This window comes from Watersipora subatra, chromosome 11, assembly GCF_963576615.1.
Source record: "Watersipora subatra chromosome 11, tzWatSuba1.1, whole genome shotgun sequence".
NCBI lineage: Eukaryota > Metazoa > Bryozoa > Gymnolaemata > Cheilostomatida > Watersiporidae > Watersipora > Watersipora subatra.
In genome coordinates this window covers 15,303,240-15,322,903 of record NC_088718.1, presented here as the reverse complement: position 1 = coordinate 15,322,903, position 19,664 = coordinate 15,303,240, and the positions used below count along the sequence as shown (strand labels likewise).

At 35.7% G+C, this 19,664-nt stretch overlaps 2 protein-coding genes across 3 annotated transcripts in view; one reads left to right on the top strand and one right to left on the bottom strand.

The window, feature by feature from the left end:
- Window positions 1-19,664, bottom strand: part of LOC137408838 (caspase-2-like) — a 153,720-nt gene that overhangs the window by 107,590 nt on the left and 26,466 nt on the right. The gene's annotated exons all lie outside the window — the stretch shown is intronic.
- On the top strand, window positions 116-19,002 carry LOC137408293 (uncharacterized). Its single transcript, XM_068094754.1, has 5 exons — window positions 116-209; window positions 7,686-7,778; window positions 11,599-11,717; window positions 14,231-14,253; window positions 16,117-19,002. Exon 5 carries the CDS (start codon window positions 16,248-16,250, stop codon window positions 17,730-17,732), a length of 1,485 nt encoding a protein of 494 aa, XP_067950855.1. The 5' UTR covers window positions 116-209; window positions 7,686-7,778; window positions 11,599-11,717; window positions 14,231-14,253; window positions 16,117-16,247; the 3' UTR covers window positions 17,733-19,002.

Here is a 19,664-nt window from a genome sequence, read left to right as displayed (position 1 = left end):
ATATCTCCAATCAGAAAATCAATAATCTCACGGAACCATATCCCGAAAAATCCTAACACGCTTAACGCGAAAGTATGGATTCGCCGCAAAAGGATATTATCCAATGTAACTATGTTAAGTTGACTGCGGATTTGAACTGTTCTCACCAGTTTCTCACTTACTTTTTTGAAAAAAGGATTTTAACTTTTGAGACGCAAGACGAAATTCTGGTAGGTCAAGTTTTTGAGAGAGTAGAAGGTGACTTCGGATAGCTGCCTGCTAGCTTCGTGCCAACATGCTTTACAGCCTGATATGGCAAATTTTTTTCACGAGTCAATTTATAGCAACTGCTCTTGCACTTTCTTTGTCCGCCAGGCTATGTTTACCAGACAATTTTTCCGTTGTTGCTCGAGAGCAGACTTTAAATCATCATCACAGTATTATCTCTCACTTTTGTAATTTGTTGGGTTTTTAATTGCCCAATTTTCATCTGCTCCCTTGTCCTTGTGACTCCTTGATCATTGACTCAACCACTCACCTATACAGCCTGGACGGATCATCGCCTACTCCCGCGGGTACGAGCACTTGAAGCGAGTTACCATGTTACACTTCCAAGAGCGATACGTAACGCATCGCTGTATTGTAAAGGCGTTAGCGTTTTGACGAGTTTTCATTACCCAGGAGTTTCGCTTCAATATCATAGAAGAACTTAAACGTTAGATGTTAAATGGAGCCCACTGTTTTTCATTCTCGCCGTTAAAACATAAAATGCATAATTCTATTTAAAGCTGCAAGATGCATCTTGATATTTATATATCTATATATATTATATATAATAATTTATATATATCAAGACATTAATCACTTAATCAAGACAAAGACTTAATTATAATCAGGCGGACAATCAAACATGTGGTCATTCAGCTCCACAAATATGGTGTAGGTTGGTCGGCAGTATCTGGGAGGTTGTTTGCTGAATCATCGCATCTTTCTTTCGGGTTTCCTTGGTTTGCATAAATTCTGAAAGGGAAAGTTTGCGTAAACTCACAGGAGATAAATTAAAAAGAACACCAACATGAAACATTATAATTATGTTATATATGTTATAATTATGGACAAAGTTTAGTTTAAAGCCTATTTTAGCTCAAAATGGACACAGAGAGCTGAGATTTTGCACACTGTTTGGAAGATAAGTACTTACTAACCACACAAAAATCATTGAGCAGTTTTTGAGATATGGCCATCATTAAATTTGTTAGTTTTACATTTTTCGATTTGGTGAATCAGTTGCTACACCAAAATGCTCGTTCGTGGTGTCAAATTAAAGCTCATAATGTAGTTCTAGCCGTGATAGAAACAGAATTTAGATGCAGATTACAAAACGAATTTTTGAGCAAAAAATAGATAACAATCGATATGACAAGACTGCGACCTATGATTTACAAAATAACAAGACAGGCACTGGCTTTAGCCAAAATCTGTTACTATCACTTTATTCTACACAACATTCTGAATATACAAGTAAAATCTCATGAAAATATCGTATCTTCTTTTTATAGTCTTCGGTAGCACATGGAGTCCCTGAAAAAGCAGATTTGAGAAATTTGACTGAAAACAAAAACTCTTTATGCTGCCGTCTCTGTTGCTCAAAAGTTCTGCGACGTGCTGATGACTTACATGTATTCCGGCAGTTGCATGAAGACATTTTCAACTCTTTCAAAAGAATGCCTACCAAATGCAAGAGAAAGTCAACCTTACTAATGCTTTCTTCAACTTCTGCTCTTCATTATGCCACTATCCCTGTTGCTCAGTAGTTCTGCGACGCGCGGTCGACTTACTGCTACAGACAATTGGCCTCTTTTTTCAAATCTTTCAAAAGAAAATAGCCAACGGTCTATAAGAAGAAGTAAACCTGACCATGATGAAGACTTATTCTGTTTGATACTGATGCTCCTTCTCTTCAACCTCTTGTGATGTAGAAACTTGAATGTTTTGAACAACATGCTATCAAAACAGAGGTAAATAAAAGTACAGAGAATACATATTTCTTTCTTGCATATAATGTACCTTCTGAAGATGAGGCGGAAAATCAAATATGGTTGAGACAGCATCCTGAGTAAGACGAATTGTTTGCCCTGTCCTGTCAAAGCAAGCCTCTTCAAAATAATCAGAGCAGAGTACAGATCTCTTGGTGGGAGTTCACAAATCTCGCTTCATATTGACCATCCATAATACAAGTACAGACCGGCGGCTGAATGGGAATCTGCAGCAAATGTACGAGAAGTACGTAAATACGAGAAGTCAATTTAATTCTAGACATAGCAAGGCAAAATCTGCTTTGCAGTCTAATAGTACAGCTACAGTTAACATCAGCCTGACGTTGAGGATAGACTGCAGAGTAGATTTTGATGATCAGGTTTATTTCCAGGAAGGGTTGAATATAAAAATGAAAACAAGTTGCTATCACGAAAAACTCTAAAAAGTATTTGTTGTTGTTGTTCAACTGAAAATATTTTACAAAATGGTGAGCTAAACGATACATAACTGTACATAAAATATAATACGTTGGACTACACTAAGGGTTACACGCTACCGACTTCCAATTAAGGTAAACTTCTAACTTCATTTTTTGAATACATGCAAAGCATAATTGAACTTACAAATGAAATGTCCGTCCACATCCTTTATAGTATCTATTGGAATAGTTGATTGCAGCGCATGTAGGCGTGTTTAAAAGTGGAAACTAATCACAACAAAGTACAGATGGTAAGATTGTATACAAATCGCTATTCTAGCTTTCTCACGCTGAGATTTTCAGAAGTGCAATATGGCAGCCAAACGGCATCACTTCTCCGAGCCAATGACCCGACCAGGTAATAGAGGTCAGTGGACTCAACTGATCCAGCTCTATCATGCTGTTCTCTAATTGGCTCTTTTTAGATTTTCTTGTAACCTGCGAATTGGCATCCTCTTTCGCTACTTTGACGCCGGTTTTGCTTATTTTGTCCGCTCATTTTTCTTTCTAGTTCACGTAAAGATTGCTAAAACTCAGTTTGTGTCTAAAAGCCTTAATCTACCATTTTGAAGACAGACTCACTTGAGCATGGCTTTTTCCAATCTCCCAAGGGTGTATGAACCTGCATATCAGCTGTTCTAAAAACCTGTTGATTCTCTGGGACTGTTTTGTCCAACTAGCCTTGCTAATGTCAAGGCCGGCTTTAGTAACACAGTTTCTATGTTTGATAGCCAAAGTTCAGATGATATCCACCTCATTGCAACCGAGTTCAGTGATACTCAACCACAGGTGTAGGACTTTAATATTGAACCAGATCAAGTTATAAGTTTTTGTCAAAATCTATTACTGTAATTTACCAAAGGTTTGTTTATTCTCGAACATCCCTAAACGTATTTCCAAATTTTGATGCTTGGTAAAACTAAAAACTTTAAATCTGGCTACATTCGTTTCTTGCAACCATCATATGTACAACACAAACAACTTTAGAATGATGGGTACTCAAATTTTCTTTATTTGATTTGAAATCAAATCGGCTAAAATTGATAGGACTTTGGAATATCAACCTCTAACAGATCCAGTCATTCACCTGAAATGCTCGATTTCAATTATAAATAATGAGTTATACATCCTTGAAAAATCATTGAGTACTAGAACGCAAGTGAAGTAGATTGTCAACAAAATAAGCTAGATCATCATCATTAAATTAACTTCATTTGGAATCGTATTTTATTTTTAATAAAATTGAAAAAAATCATTCAAATTAACTTAAATAACTTATTGAATATTTCTATATGAAACTAGCAGTTGCTTATTGGTGTCTTCGAACAATATCAACTAGGATGATTAAATACGACACAAAATTTCCAAGAAATTGGTTTCTAGCCAGAACCAACACAAACATGACATCAATGATGTACAAAAGTTTTCTCTGTTCTAGCAAGTATCTTTTGAATTTCTGAGACTTTGATTCGTAATCTCATTATCTCAGAATTTGAAGCGAAATGAATGATAATATCAATGTCAGAATGACGGTAATTTTTTTACTTATATTGTCTATTCTCTCATTTCAAGAATGGCCATAGTTATCATCTAGAAAGCAGTTGAATTTTATTTCATGATTCCTGTCTGATTACATTGATGCCAGATGACTGCTTTCATGTGTGATTTTTACTTTAATGTCTGGTGTTTGCTACGATATCTGATGTTTGCTTTGATATCTGATTTTCAAATTGGGAATTTTTTTATTAGAACTGTCTGTCATTCATCTGTCTAGCTATAGCGATAAAAACTCACCTTCTTACTGGATTTGAACTCGCAACATTCAAATCACTAGTCTACCTATAAGTGTGCGTTACCACTAGGCTAAGCTGTTCTTAACGTTTTGAACTCTGTATCTATCCTTATGGTGATTGCTCATGCTAAACATTCCTTTTCATTATTAACTAGCTGTGCTACCCAGCGTTGTCCGGGTAATAAAAGAGTCCTTGGACAGAAAATTGATTTGTATTTAATATATAACAGCATTTCCCATTCTAACTTTCAAATTACATACCCTAGGACACTTATATTTCGCTAGTATTTAGTTTCGTGAGTAGCACACAGAGTAAAATTTCGCTGCAACTTAATTTCGCAGCTCTGATGAGTGCGAAAATATAGTGATGTGAAAATAAATACAGTGGAACAAACAAATTAGATTCCTCAGGTCCGGTCGTCTAGTAAAAAAAGTTGTTATATTTGCGACTAGTTTGTATTTGTAACCCGCAGGTATAAATGTATGGCAGAAATCGATAATTCAACGTGATCGCTTGCTGCCATTTGTTTCTTGGACTATCAATGACGTCTCGGTCCTTTCCGTCGTGACCGATATGGTACCAATATTAGATCTCAAGTATTTATAGCAAGCGATGGCCATGGCACGTTTTGAGTTCACAATATTTCAAATTTAAAAAAAATCAAATACAGTACATGTCTCATAAAAAAGAAAATAGATAACAACCAACATCACAACCAGAACTGTATAACATGGTTAGACCTGGTGAGGGTTGTTATCGTTTTTGGTTGGCAGTAAAATTCATCACTACAATAAGTATTATTTAATTGTATGACTTCACCTACCAGACTTTCATCCTCATCAGTTACAAATTCGGTGACTAAACTGATATCATCATCTTCTTCGTTTGTCTTGGCTTTTCCAAAAAAACTTGTTATCTTAATTTGCTTTGCCATGCTGCTCATTCGGTGTATTAACAAATTTACTAGAAATTTCCCAATGAGCTCAATCACACACAAAATTATCTGCATTTCTAATATCACGATTTTGTTGTGGATATCAATGAACTACAGGGCCGTATTCCCTTGGACAGATGGCCGGCTAAGACGCCCCAACTTTTTAGGAATTTCATAGTCCAACGGCTATAGAAAGGTTTTTATCGCTGTAGAATATCACTTTATTCGAAGCCATAGATACAAACATCAACTTTTAGTAGTTCTTAGGCGTCATTATTATCTTCATCAGCGGCAAAATATTCTTGTTAACGACTTTTATAAAGGTTTGCAAAATATCAAGTTTTAGCAAACATCTGCTTGCCCATATCCTACTTAATGAACTTGAAATAAAATCGGCAAAAATGATCTTTGTTAAAACGCTTAAAAAAAGATGTCTTCTTTCTGAGCTTTTTAACTGCATACAAGTTTTGTCTGTTTTAATTTTAAAACGTTTTGTCAGTCACATCAGCTAAAACAAAGCAAATCTCAAAAAATAGAAAAATGTTGATACTTGCCTACTAATAAAATTTTTTAAAACTTCACGTGAGAGGCCCGGCTGAGGCCCTACATAAGAGAAACCTGTTGGGAGCTTACAGCACCCCCCCCCCTTCTCCACACCCCAGATGTTCATAACTAGTCGTCTAACATTAGCCCCCCAACTTGCAACCAGTGAATACAGGCCTGCGTAGAACATAGCTATTTAATTTCGAATTTTCGCTAGTTCGTTATGATAGTTTAGTTTCGCGCATGAATTCTTCGCGTGATGATGACTCCGCGAAAACGCGAAAGTTAGATGCCGCGAATACTTAAGTGTCCTAGGGTATCATGAGAGAAGTGTTTTGTGTAGTTTAAATGAATTAAGAGAAAAATAAAAACAACTATAAAGGTTTTAAAACTTTGTCAAACAACTGTAACTTTCAAGCTGTTAGCCAGACACATTGCTAATGGAAAATTCTAGTAAGCTGCTTAATAAGATAGGCTTCTAATGGCTGCAAGCCATGACTTTGTGTCTGCATTGTCGGCCAGCTACAACTATTTTAATAATTGCTATAGCTGGACAATCAATCCTACAAATACACATAATTTGTGAACAAATTATGTGTATTTGTTTGCTGGACAAACTTTGCTGGACAAACTTTGAGAAATATATATATAGATTAGCATTCCCTTTTGCATTTGTTTTTTTTAGAACTTTTTAAAAGCTTTTTTTAACATTAATCATTACCCATTTTTCAAATTTTTTATTTTCAAATATGCTGTTACACTCCCATTTCGTTACACTCCTTTTTCGTATTACGTAAGGTTCGATCGCTAAATCTGTAAAGACTAAAGACTAATACTTTTCACATGGACAATTGTGTTATCGCGAGTAGTAATTGCCTCTACATTCTCTCACCGTTCGGTCAGACAAAGACAATCCGATATCTCATTTTTACGTTTGTACCAGTATTGAGAGGAACCAGTATTGTTGTATTCAAAGTAATGGTAACTGCTGTTATATGTTAAATAAAAGTAAATTTTCTGTTCAGAGACTTTTTCATTATCCGGCCAACGCTTGGTATTCACCTAGTGAATCGCTATTTCGTGTTATTCACCCAAAACTAATTTTTTTGATGCCCTCATTGTAGTACTAGCTCTATCTTGCATATATTGTAAGGCTTCAAATTTGTTTTCTGAGATCATACTGTGAGGTTTAAAGCTGTCTAATTTTTATAACATCTCAAATTGTAAGTTTAACGTGCACCAAGGCCTTTCACACTTTTACACACAGGTAATCATTTAATAATGGTAATTAACTGTGAAAAACTCGTCGATAAAAATTCATCATTAAACAGGTTAAGCCATTTTGTCGTCATTCTGCGGAATGGTATCTTAATTTTTTATCTTGTAGACATTCAAGCCTTAATTATTGTTTTGTTAGTTTGCTAAATTAATCTTTAATATTTTAATCATAAATTTCAAGATTTTAAAAACAAACTAAAATAATGGAAGCGCAAGCAAATTCGTCATCATTGAGCATATGCTCGTACGTGCCATATGTTTACTTTCTATTCTTTTTGTTGTACATATTTATACATATATATTTAATGATTCTTTAGTAATTTTTTGTCTTTTTGTTCCAAATTTTGAGGGAATATAAGAGTATTGGACTTGAGAAGAACACTACGTGCAGATATAAACATAGAAAAGCATATGACTAATCGAGGGAACGATTGCGTAAGCTTTGGCTTGGTAAAGGTTTGACAGCATGTAGTTACACTCACAACTGCACTGCCACTGCACCCTCGTAGTTACAATGATTTACGTTAATTGAATATTGGGGCAGTTGAGCTCTAAGTTGTTAACACAATGCCTCGTTAAAGGACTTTGTATAGCTTAAATAGATAAAAACTAGATATTTCTACCCGACACTTTTACATTTTAGGCTGAGACAACTAGTAATGCGAAGAACCAAACATTTCTCAAACATATTCTAAAGAAGGGGAGTTTCGCTTTTCACGTATTCTATGATGCTTTGGTACAGTATATACCCTTAAACTTGTTTGTCGTGTAGCTGGTTGAACTTATCACGTATGAAGCGTTGGTACAGTATATACCCTTCAACTTGTTTTTCATGTAGCTGGTTGAACTTGTAAATTATCAGTAGGTCCAGTTTTTTACTGGTTTTACAAAAGATTAGTGCTTATTTGACTCACTACTAAAGTGAATTTACATTCATGAAATTGCTTCAACAATTTGATTGTCTTCATGCATCGAAGCACAGAGACATTTTCATCTGATTCCCAACTAGCTTGTTCTAAGCATTCTATAATTCGTCATTATTGGGATATCCAATCAGTTCCTTCACCATTAATGAGTGGGGTTTTACCAATGCACGATGCCCACATTTTTGCAAAACTTTGTGGGCATTGCGCATTTGTAAAATACATTTTAATCGCGATCACGTTTTTGTCAATTTTAATCTGGAAACATCCTGGCAGTCAAATCACCTTAAACATCAAAAACAGTCGCCAATGATAGGAAAATACTGATACGTTTTGATAGAATGTTTAATGATGCTACAGCTGGCACCTTTTGTCAAGGAAGCTGACGTGATCCGGTTATCATGTACACTTTTAGCCCAAAAATGACCTTAATCGTTCTACAATTTCAAATTGATCATGATTGGATTTCGAGGACAGGTGTGCCTCATACCCATTTTCCTCATGCATAGAGCATCTAAAAACACCAAACTCCAAATACAGTGGAATCTGCATAGTTCAAACTCAAAGACACCAAGTCAAGTCAAATAGTTTAAATTAACTAGAGTTCAATTATAGAAACCGTGCTATATTTTGTATTTTACATTAGATTAATATACATACTGTTCTTTATTCTTGATTTATGATGTTACAGAAGATTTAGAAAGTTTCTCTCTTTTTGCTCTCTCACTTAGTTTTACTCCTCTTTGAATTTCATTATTATAATCCACCTTATACTGGTAAGTTTTTGTTTTGTAATTCTGTTGAAATTCTGAAGACAACTATGCAAAAGTTGAAAAAGCTTTGAATAATGCTTGGAACTGCAATTGTTGATTAGCCTTTGATCATTCATTCATGTATCCAAAATAAATGTTCACTATTTCTCAAGTTTGATGCATAGCCATAGCGCACAATCTTTTTTCAATGAGTCCATTTTCTTTTTTTTTCCAGTTCACAAAGTGAAGGCGATGTTACTATTAGCTCAACTTGTTCTATCAGGGTCATGTGTTAGCTGCCAGTCTGAGCTTGACCTATTAATTTGACAGCTCTCACAATCACCAAGGAGTATCATGAGTGACAATAGTTGCGCTTGATTCTGTGATTGCGACTAATACTAATGTATTCAGCTCTGTTTATTTTTACACTTTTAGGCCACTCATTTTATATTTTTAGGTTCACGGATTTTTTCAACACATTTTAGAGTATGTCGGTCGAAATAAAAATAAAAGTGTCAATGTCTGTTTTTTCTTTTTTTTAATGGCAAATTTTTAATGTCGAAATTAGAAAATAAAATAGACATACATACACACACACATATATATATACAAAAAACTATACAAATAAATATTTCCATGCAAATATAGATAATAACATAGCTCACTAAACAAACAAATTATAGACATATACTACGTGACTAGAGCTTGTCAAGCAGATATTAAAAAAGAAACACACAAAATTACAAAAAGTTTAAATCAGCTGTTACATGTATGCAGCCCCAGTAAATCCTGAGTTGATTTCCTTGCAATGAAGTAGATGTTTTCACGTAAAAATAGTGTGAAGAAATTAGCAAGCATACTCGATATATGAGCAATAAGAAGAAAGCTGCGAACAAATTTCTTTTTTTCTTGAAAGTTTCAAGATAGTTCTAAACACGGCTGCTTCGCGCAGCATCGATATAACAATAATAGTAATGATGAAGAGAACATTTCAAATACAATTTGCAATTTGTAATCAGTCAAGTGACTATCGTCAGAATAATTCATCAAACTGCAATAAGGCTAGTAAAGCCAACTAAGAATTATTCTACATTATCCCGTAATTGGCTTCCCATAACTATCAAAATATTCATCTTAAGTGGAAGTAAATGTTTTAAAAGTCCAGAATTAATGGCAGTCATCAAAATTAAAACTCTTCGTCAGTTCAACAGCGTCTAGCACATTTCAGCTTAATCATTATCATTAAATATGTGAATCCAGAACAGACAAGACCGAAAAGTCCGTTTTCCATTCCTTTCTTAGCAGTAGAAATGATGTCGAAATGGATTCGCTAGGTTTGCAACCACTAGTAATATCCTGAAAACGGGCTCTGCACGATACGTTCGCATCTTTCGTCCGAGCATTGTCGACACTAAACGACAAGAAAATCACCGTTTGGCCGTTCTGGGTGCTGAAATTTTGCCTCTGCGCAGCAGAGGCTGCCTCATAGAACAATACGGCCCTGGTTACAAGAAAGCTAACGTTACGTTTTCAAAAAAAAACATTAATCAACAAATTGCAAGTTTCGGCGGTTCAAATAAAAATGAAAATATGCATAGACTTTTTATTTTTTCAGCGGTAGTTTTTATCTCGCGTCAGCGGATCCGTGAACCTAATAATCAAAAATGAGTGGTCTTACTATCTTTCAGTTTGAATTAGCCAAAGTTAATTTGAACTAGTCAAACTATTTAAAATTGTGAGTGGTATAAAGGAACATGGACTTAACAAAATGTTTGAATGAGCAAGAATTTGAATTTTCTAGATCTAAATTACTCCGACTCCACTGTACTAACAAACATCCAATTGTGAAAAAGTATGTGCCATTAAAACCTCTATTTGTCCGCCACCATAGAGGAAGGGTTGAAAAATAAAGCACCATGGCGTTAAAATAGAGGTTTTACAGTATTTTTCAGTGTTTATAAATTTCAAGTTACAACTTCAGTTCTGCGTTACTACCTTTCCATATTGTAAGTCTCCTCGCCTCAGAAACAACACCTCATGCCTCTTTTTCTGGGATCGTCGGTACCTTTTCTTATGAAAGTGATTCTTTCTGGAAATTATTTCATAATATTAAAATTTCTTAAGTAGAAATACTTTTTACCCTGTTAATGTCCTAATCAGTTGCAAGCCCATCTCACTGTTCATTCCTGACCACTTCTTCACAGTGACAGCAAAGCCCTTCGCAAGGAGTTGTAATTTTCTTTAGGTGTAATATTGTACTGATCATAGATGGATGGATTACTGCCATATTTGTTGAAATCAACCAAACGCATCTCTTTTAGTGCTTTTCTATTATTTTTTGCTTTATTCTCATGTACAGAACAACTTCGTTTCTTCAACACTTTTTTTCCATTACTTGCTTCTTTGGGGTCCATAGGTAATCGGAGTTACGTAACACACAAGTAAACCTGCAATAAACCCCTACAAAAGCTGATGAAAAACTGTCCAAACACTTCATGCTGTACAGAATCTAACTAGCAAAAGACTGAGCCGTCAAATATTTTCCTAGACTTGTGGGAAAACAGAGGATTCTTGGTATACTCACGTGATGCTGTTAGCAGCATGAAGTTTTCTGAAGAAGCGTTTCGTAGTTGAAAATGTTGTATGTAGAGCTTTTTACGAGTATAGGTAAAACACTGTACATTAAGCAAAAATGCGGGTTTTAGAAAAAACTTTGTTAAGGGCTGGTTGCTAGAAGGTTGTATGCAGTGTTTTCTTTTTTACACGATTTCTTATTTTTCCGACTGTAAACTTGTTCACTATCTCCGATGGTCCATTAACCATTGAGTTTATTTGTCTCCGAGGTCTGTTATATTTATCGACTTATGTGTCCTCTCGTTAGGTGCAAACCTATCAGTTTGAGTTGGCAGACCTGCTCAAACCAGATGAAGAACCTAGCAGGAAAAGAGTAAGCAGGGAAGCAAGAAAAGTGAACCGATCTGAGTCGGCTTTCGCTGGAGGGTCAGTGGTCTTAAGTTAGTCAGTTCTATTTGTTTGATGGGTTCCTAATTTTGCTGAGATGTCCAATTAAAATGTTGGTTGGAAATATGCTTTGATCTTTAGTTGATAGAACACATGCAAATATTTTCATAGTTGAACTTTTTTTAAATTGACTAGAAAATCAGTGAACTAAGATTTTAGGCCTTGCGAGCATTCTTTTTTCTTTTGAGCTTGTCTCTTTGACCATCATTGAGCAGATCTGCTCAAAGATTCATCATAAGAAAACATAAAGTTGTCATATGTGTCTGTTGTACAGCCGGATGTTTTAATCAACTCCACGATGTCTCGCTCTAAACATCAAATTAACAAATGTTGTTATGTCAAGGTCAGTAGTATGAATTGCAAAAGTGAGTTTACATTTTAACAAGTTATTTATTCTGAGATTCTGAAGCTAACTATTCGATGCAGTAAACAGTAGCGCCCTTATCTACACCCCTTGTTATCATATTTCTATGTTTGCGAAAGTCGAGAAGCAAACAGCCATGATTGGTCAGTTTGCGGCTGCTTTCATATTTGTTGGATTCCTTATTGTATGCACTGCCAGAGTTGTCGCTAATCTAGCTAATATTGATTCTGAAGTTACACAAAAACGTAGAATGTCTTATTTTTAGTGTCCAAACCAACTTACAAACCAACTTTACAAACCAACTTTTCTGTGTCAAGATTTCGTTCAGTATGCTTACCCTAGGACACTTATATTTCGCTAGTATTTAGTTTCGTGAGTAGCACACAGAGTAAAATTTCGCTGCAACTTAATTTCGCAGCTCTGATGAGTGCGAAAATATAGTGATGTGAAAATAAATACAGTGGAACAAACAAATTAGATTCCTCAGGTCCAGTCCTCTAGTAAAAAAAGTTTTTATATTTGCGACTAGTTTGTATTTGTAACCCGCAGGTATAAATGTATGGCAGAAATCGATAATTCAACGTGATCGCTTGCTGCCATTTGTTTCTTGGACTATCAACGACGTCTCGGTCCTTTTCGTCGTGACCGATATGGTACCAATATTAGATCTCAAGTATTTATAGCAAGCGATGGCCATGGCACGTTTTGAGTTCACAATATTTCAAATTTAAAAAAAATCAAATACAGTACATGTCTCATAAAAAAGAAAATAGATAACAACCAACATCACAACCAGAACTGTATAACATGGTTGGACCTGGTGAGGGTTGTTATCGTTTTTGGTTGGCAGTAAAATTCATCACTACAATAAGTATTATTTAATTGTATGACTTCACCTACCAGACTTTCATCCTCATCAGTTACAAATTCGGTGACTAAACTGATATCATCATCTTCTTCGTTTGTCTTGGCTTTTCCAAAAAAACTTGTTATCTTAATTTGCTTTGCCATGCTGCTCATTCGCGGTGTATTAACGAATTTACTAGAAATTTCCCAATGAGCTCAATCACACACAAAATTATCTGCATTTCTAATATCACAATTTTGTTGTGGATATCAATGAACTACAGGGCCGTATTCCCTTGGACAGCTGGCCGGCTAAGACGCCCCAACTTTTTAGGAATTTCATAGTCCAACGGCTATAGAAAGGTTTTTTTATCGCTGTAGAATATCACTTTATTCGAAGCCATAGATACAAACATCAACTTTTAGTAGTTCTTAGGCGTCATTATTATCTTCATCAGCGGCAAAATATTCTTGTTAACGACTTTTATAAAGGTTTGCAGAGGTTTTAGCAAACATCTGCTTGCCCATATCCTACTTAATGAACTTGAAATAAAATCGGCAAAAATGATCTTTGTTAAAACGCTTAAAAAAAAGATGTCTTCTTTCTGATCTTTTTAACTGCATACAAGTTTTGCCTGTTTTAATTTTAAAACGTTTTGTCAGTCACATCAGCTAAAACAAAGCAAATCTCAAAAAATAGAAAAATGTTGATACTTGCCAATAAAATTTTTTAAAACTTCACGTGAGAGGCCCGGCTGAGGCCCTGCATAAGAGAAACCTGTTAGGAGCTTACAGCACCCCCCCCCCTTCTCCACACCCCAGATGTTCATAACTAGTCGTCTAACATTAGCCCCCCAACTTGCAACCAGTGAATACAGGCCTGCGTAGAACATAGCTATTTAATTTCGCATTTCCGCTAGTTCGTTATGATAGTTTAGTTTCGCGCATGAATTTTTCGCGTGATGATGACTCCGCGAAAACGCGAAAGTTAGATGCCGCGAATACTTAAGTGTCCTAGGGTATATGAATCATTTGCTAGCAGCAGTGTAAATTAATTTTTAAAATGTGTTGAATACAATGAGAATCAGGTCAGGAGATCCAAACCTCGTTTTGGCATAAATTGTACAAAAAGAAGTTTGTAAAGAAAAAATTCTTTCCCAACTAAATTCAGCAGAATGCATTGTACTTCCGGCTTTTTGAGACTATTGTAATCTATCATTTTAGCTTCATGTATGTTTTCTTGTACTTGTATAACGTTAATTTATTTTTGTTATACATGTAGGTCTACACCATATGTTCTCACCGGTAAGTCGATGAAATTTGTGGCTGCTAATATTTTGCTTCCTAAAAGGTTCACCTTTCACTTCTGGGTCCTGTTTTACCTCTAAATTTTACGCTTCACAAATCATCCGAATTGCTCGTTATTCTTCCTAGCGGGTCAGTCATGAACCACCCCTACACTGAGCTGGGAAAGCTCTGATGAATGTGAGCTTTAGTTTGCTATGTGGTGCTGCCCTAGCAAACGTGTGTCTAATGTGCTTTGCTAATGCAAGTTGCTTCCGTTCTACATGTTGATATTAATGTAATATTAAACGTAATGTTATTATAGGTCAGATTACTTGATAACTTACTATAATAACTTAATAATTAATTAATAATACTTAGATAATTGACTTAGTATTATCATAATAAAGTTCTGAAAAATTACGTAAGGAAACAGTTGAAATGGTGGTAAACAATATGAAATAAACTACTCATTTACCAAAAGCAAAATTGATACTAGTGCTACTTATTTGCATGGTTGGCTCGGTTTAACAAGCCAAGAAACCGGTTTCTATGGTTTTATCATTATATTTTGTGAAAAACGATATTTAGACTCCTAGCGGTTCCTGTGTGGTAGAAATGCAATTCTATGTAATCACAGGCTTGCAAGGCAGGCCAGTGAGTAAGGATTACTTATAGTTAGAAATTAAAACAATAAAATCCTTTCGGGCAAAAGCTTTAGGTTTGCAAACTAATATTCCATTTAGTGAGCACAAGCCAAAGTAGTTGAATTGTTAGAATTCAGTTTATCAAGTTTTTTGTGTTTCAAAAAGTTAAAGTTGTACCTTGAATTTCAAACATGTCTCGCAAACAGGGTCCCATCTGGCAGTTTTCACTTGAAATGCGGAAGGCAAAGGTTTTAAGGCAAAATGTAATAAGTGTGCTGTCATAACGCAAGGTCACGCAGATAGGCTTAAAGCACACGTAGCAAAATGTCAAACTACTCTTTACTACCACACAATTCATCGCTGGGATTAAAATTCCTACTTATACATATACCTGTATGTAATATACTCATTTTATGTGATAAGATTTCTGCTCTGTTTTTCTTCATTCATGTTTGATTAAAGGATCATTCTGAAATTTCCATGTTTTTTCTCCTTTTTCTCATAATAACTCCCACAGTACCATCTTTAACAGATGATTTCACATGTATGTTCAATACTCAATCATGTAGCTATAGTAAGAGATGTTAATTAGACTTGAAATTGCAAAAACCTTGGTCAAATAATATAAACCATAAACATTGGTTTAAACCATAAAAAATTGGTTTAAACCATAAAAAATCTGTTTTTTTTTCATAAAAAATCGTGGGTTTTCTCAACCCTGCTTGTTTGTAAGAACAAAAGTTGTTTAATAATGAATAAAGTCATTTTTGAGTAATACAATGGTTTTCTGACACATTCGATAATTTTGATTTCGTTTGTAGCAAAGCATTTCTACTAATGACAGGTAATGCTTCTCTGGTTCACCTTTCCCATTCAGTTCTGCTGTACTAACTACTATTTTTAAGCTCACTAAAATAGGTGTAGCACTTTTGCTCTATGCACAGTATTAAGTGTATTAGAATATTACGATTAAATGTTGAAATCCAAGAGACTATAGTTAAAAAAGATTACATTTCAAAAGCACGTAATTTGTCAGTCGGTATTTTCAAACGAAAGTAGTTTGCAAGTTTCTCTTTTCAAGTATTGTGGCAGCATAATTGAATGTCTATTCTAAAGCCAGTCTTACTAAACTAGGCAAAAAATTTTTTATATTTTTCTTCCTGTTATACATTAATTTACATTTGTGTGTTCAGTCATCGATTTGGTCTGTTTTCAGCGATTTGGTTGTGTTTTGCAGATGAAGTCGATTCACCATCGGATAGAATCCTGAACAGACAACTCAAAGTTGGCAGCTGCAACCATCAGGACAATAAAGAGCTGCTTACTTTGCTATCCCTATCGGTTCAGTTACTATCAATTTTACAACTAATGTTGCTTGACTTGGAATGGATTACTTCTAAAAAATATTTTGAACGTTATGGAGAACTGTATAAAAAACTGCCGACAGACCGGTCGGAAGCTGATAGCTTGGCATTTGAAAAGAAGGCCAGCAAGTGTGCCCATCCTAATAGGAACCCGAAGAACTGTGACAATCTCTCGAGTCTTGACGACCTGGCCAGAATTTTTACTTGTGATAATCCACAGCGCTGCCATATGGTAGAATCTTCAAAACAGGTCAAGCCCACTCTAGTAGAGAACTCCACAAATGATGAGAAGGCTGATTTTTTTTCTAAATGCGCTACAGACACGGTGGATGGATGGGTGCCAGTCAAGCGCAAAAAGCCCTTTAGGGTGCAGCCTAAAGATGCAGCCTTTTCTAAAAGAGCAGCTTTTTCTAAAGGCGCAGCCTTTAAAAAAATTAATAATTTGACAGCAACCTGTGGTTTGAAGCAACACAAAGACTATCTACTTACAAATCCTATGTCTGGATGGGCTAGCCAGAAGACTTCTAGCAAAAACAAATGGCGCACAAAAAGACGTAGAAAAACTCACAAACAAAAAACAACTAGAAGACGGAAGAGACGGAGGTCTAAAAGGGTTCAAACAGCACCCATGGTTGGTTTCAAGCCTCATTCCAGCTCGAAGGTTGACTTTGTAGCACAACCTATAATTAAACCACCATCATATCCAAAGACTGGAAATGAAGCCTATGTGGATGGTACTTCTTGTGAATCCGTTTGCTCTATGACGAAGGAAACAAAGGCTTCTGCTTCCAAGCAAAGCACAGCAAAGCCAATTGCTTTACAAAAAAGGCCTAAGGTGTTTAAATGTACTAGGTGGCTCCTTACGAAATCAAGCCCATCGATAAAGAATGTTCGAAGCAAAATGAGAGTTAATGAGCCGGCAGGGCATTGCAGACGTGTATACAAAGGTATTATGGTTGAATATAGTTTTATTAGAACTGCAACAAATTGTAAGCTTCCAAAAAAGAGAGGTATTACCAGGAAACCTATCAATAAGGTTTTTCTGAAGCTAACAATGTTTAGAATACCATTCTGCACCAAACGCACATTTGCTTTCTTCCATAAGGAGTTTGACCACCTAACAATAAATGGAGCTAGAGTAATTACTCCTAGTACAACCATATCAGGTTCTCGGGTCTTTGCTGTAGAGGGTTTGATGATACAATGGGCTTCTTTTAGAGTTCTGAAGGGGCCTTTCTTTGAATTTGCAGTTGATTGGAGTAGTAAAGTGAAAGTTCTTGAAAAGGTTTTTTTGGAACACAATCCTTCCAGGATTAAAATATGCAAGGCGCCCAATATCAGCTGGGCCGTAGGAATCCTCAGAGTTTACTGGCTAAACAGCATGAAAGTGATTGATCTTCGGAACATTCCAGTGGAAGGTGAAACTTCAGTAATTGACCACGAGATGAAAACTTTTATCTGGGACCCTGGTGGGTCTGCTGCTTTCTGAGTGAGGGCCTTTTTGGCATCTAAAACAGGATCAATACTGTTTATAAAGACGGTGAGAAGAGTACTGAATAGTCTAGCTCTTATAATATACTACGCCTTGAGACCCAGCTGCCCTTCCAATTCTGACATGTCAGTATCTCTGTCCCAGTCACTTGAATCACTGCTTCAGCCTTGACAGTGTGAACAGTAATTACAACTGGGCTTTTGTTTTACATACTACTGAACAGCAAGGTTCAGATAGTGCAGGCAATTCACCTATTGGCATTGAACTAGCTTGGCTACAACCAAGTATCATTATCCAATGCCGTCTGCACTAGGCAGTATCTGCTGCAAAATGCTCAATAAAGTTAAAGTTACTAGCCTTTCTGTCTCTTTTGCTTTCAGTTGTTTCAACAAGGACTGTCTTATGGTTTGGGCTTTATCACTGTCTTTCAGGCAGGCATAGGTCAAGAAATACTGTTGTCTTTGGTCTGGTGTAGCTAGAGGATAAAATTATCCATCACCGTCTTTGAGTGTGACTGCTGCTGAAAGATTATCAAATGGTATCCTGCTGTTGAGTTTTTCATTAGCACTTGCACGCATCTCCATACACAGGAAGGTCAGATATGGCAAGTCTAGTTGGTAACGAATCTTTCTGGGTTGCCTTTTCTTGGTGCACAAATGCCAAAAAGGAAGCTTAGCTGACCAATTCTGCAGGCGTTCATCAGAATTTGTCCAGCATTGCTGAAGAAGATGCTCAGCTTTCACAAGCTTCTACAGCTGGATTGTGAAAGAGTTAGCTCTAATAGGTGAGTTACATACCAAGTAAAACTTTGTGCACATTGGCCGCTGTTCCTTCGTCTGAGGGAATGTGGTACAGATAGAAAAGTTTGGCTTGTTAATGATTTCTGTTTGTATTATGTACTTTTTATGCATGAACGCCTAACAATATGAACAAGGCCTTAAAAAGGTGTAAGTTAGTAAACTTTACTACAGTCATACCTCGACATACGAGCTAAATCTGTTCCTGTGTGGTAGAAATGCAATTCTATGTAATCACAGGCTTGCAAGGAAGGCCAGTGAGAGAGGATTTCTTATAGTTAGAAATTAAAACAATAAAATCCTTTCGGGCAAAAGCTCTAAGTTAGCAAACTAATATTCCATTTAGTGAGCACTAGCCAAAGTAGTTGGACTGTTAGAATTCAGTTTATGTATGTCAATGTAGCTCCTATGTCAATATGCTCTGATCTCAAAGAAATATTTTCTATATAACATAACTTAATACAAATTAATCCGTTCTCATCCTCTAAAAAAAGATATTACAATGGAAAAATGTGCATTTGCAAAAACGTGAGAAATTTATTGTTCCAATTCACTACCTACACTCACAAAGTAACAAATATTTATTGGTTATGATCTACAATAAAATTTAACATTTTCATGTACAGTTACTGTACTGTATAGAGTTCTTACCTGTGAGACAAATGTAACGGCTAACGGCTGTGTGAGAAAGACTTGGCAGAAACGCATTCGATACACTAGACTTTTGTGACGCTAAGTAACATAACATTAACTTTAAATTTAATTTGGGTGAATTTAGTTTACTAAAAACTCTGAAAAATAAGTTTTAACCTTATGCTAAACTTAGTGCTAATTTTGGCTTCATTTTCATTTTTATTATCTTATTAGGGTTTGCCTTGCTGTTTACTATCACTTTTATCAAACCTTAAAACTTTTGGTAACTGAATGAGAAAGACCGAGTAATGCTGTTCTTGAAAGTGGCCTCTCGCATACTCGACCACCTAGCAGCCGCATCAAGAACCATCTCAAATTTGTGTCGTATTTCAAGGCACAAACTTACTAGATATTTTGTACAATTCTCAAATTTCTCGAATGTTAGGACACTCATATGTCGAGGTATGACTGTATTGTCATACACTGAAACAGTACATCC

Coding starts and splice junctions, on each gene's coding strand:
- LOC137408293 (XM_068094754.1), top strand. CDS start 16,248: ATGTTGCTTGACTTGGAATGGATTACTTCTAAAAAATATTTTGAACGT.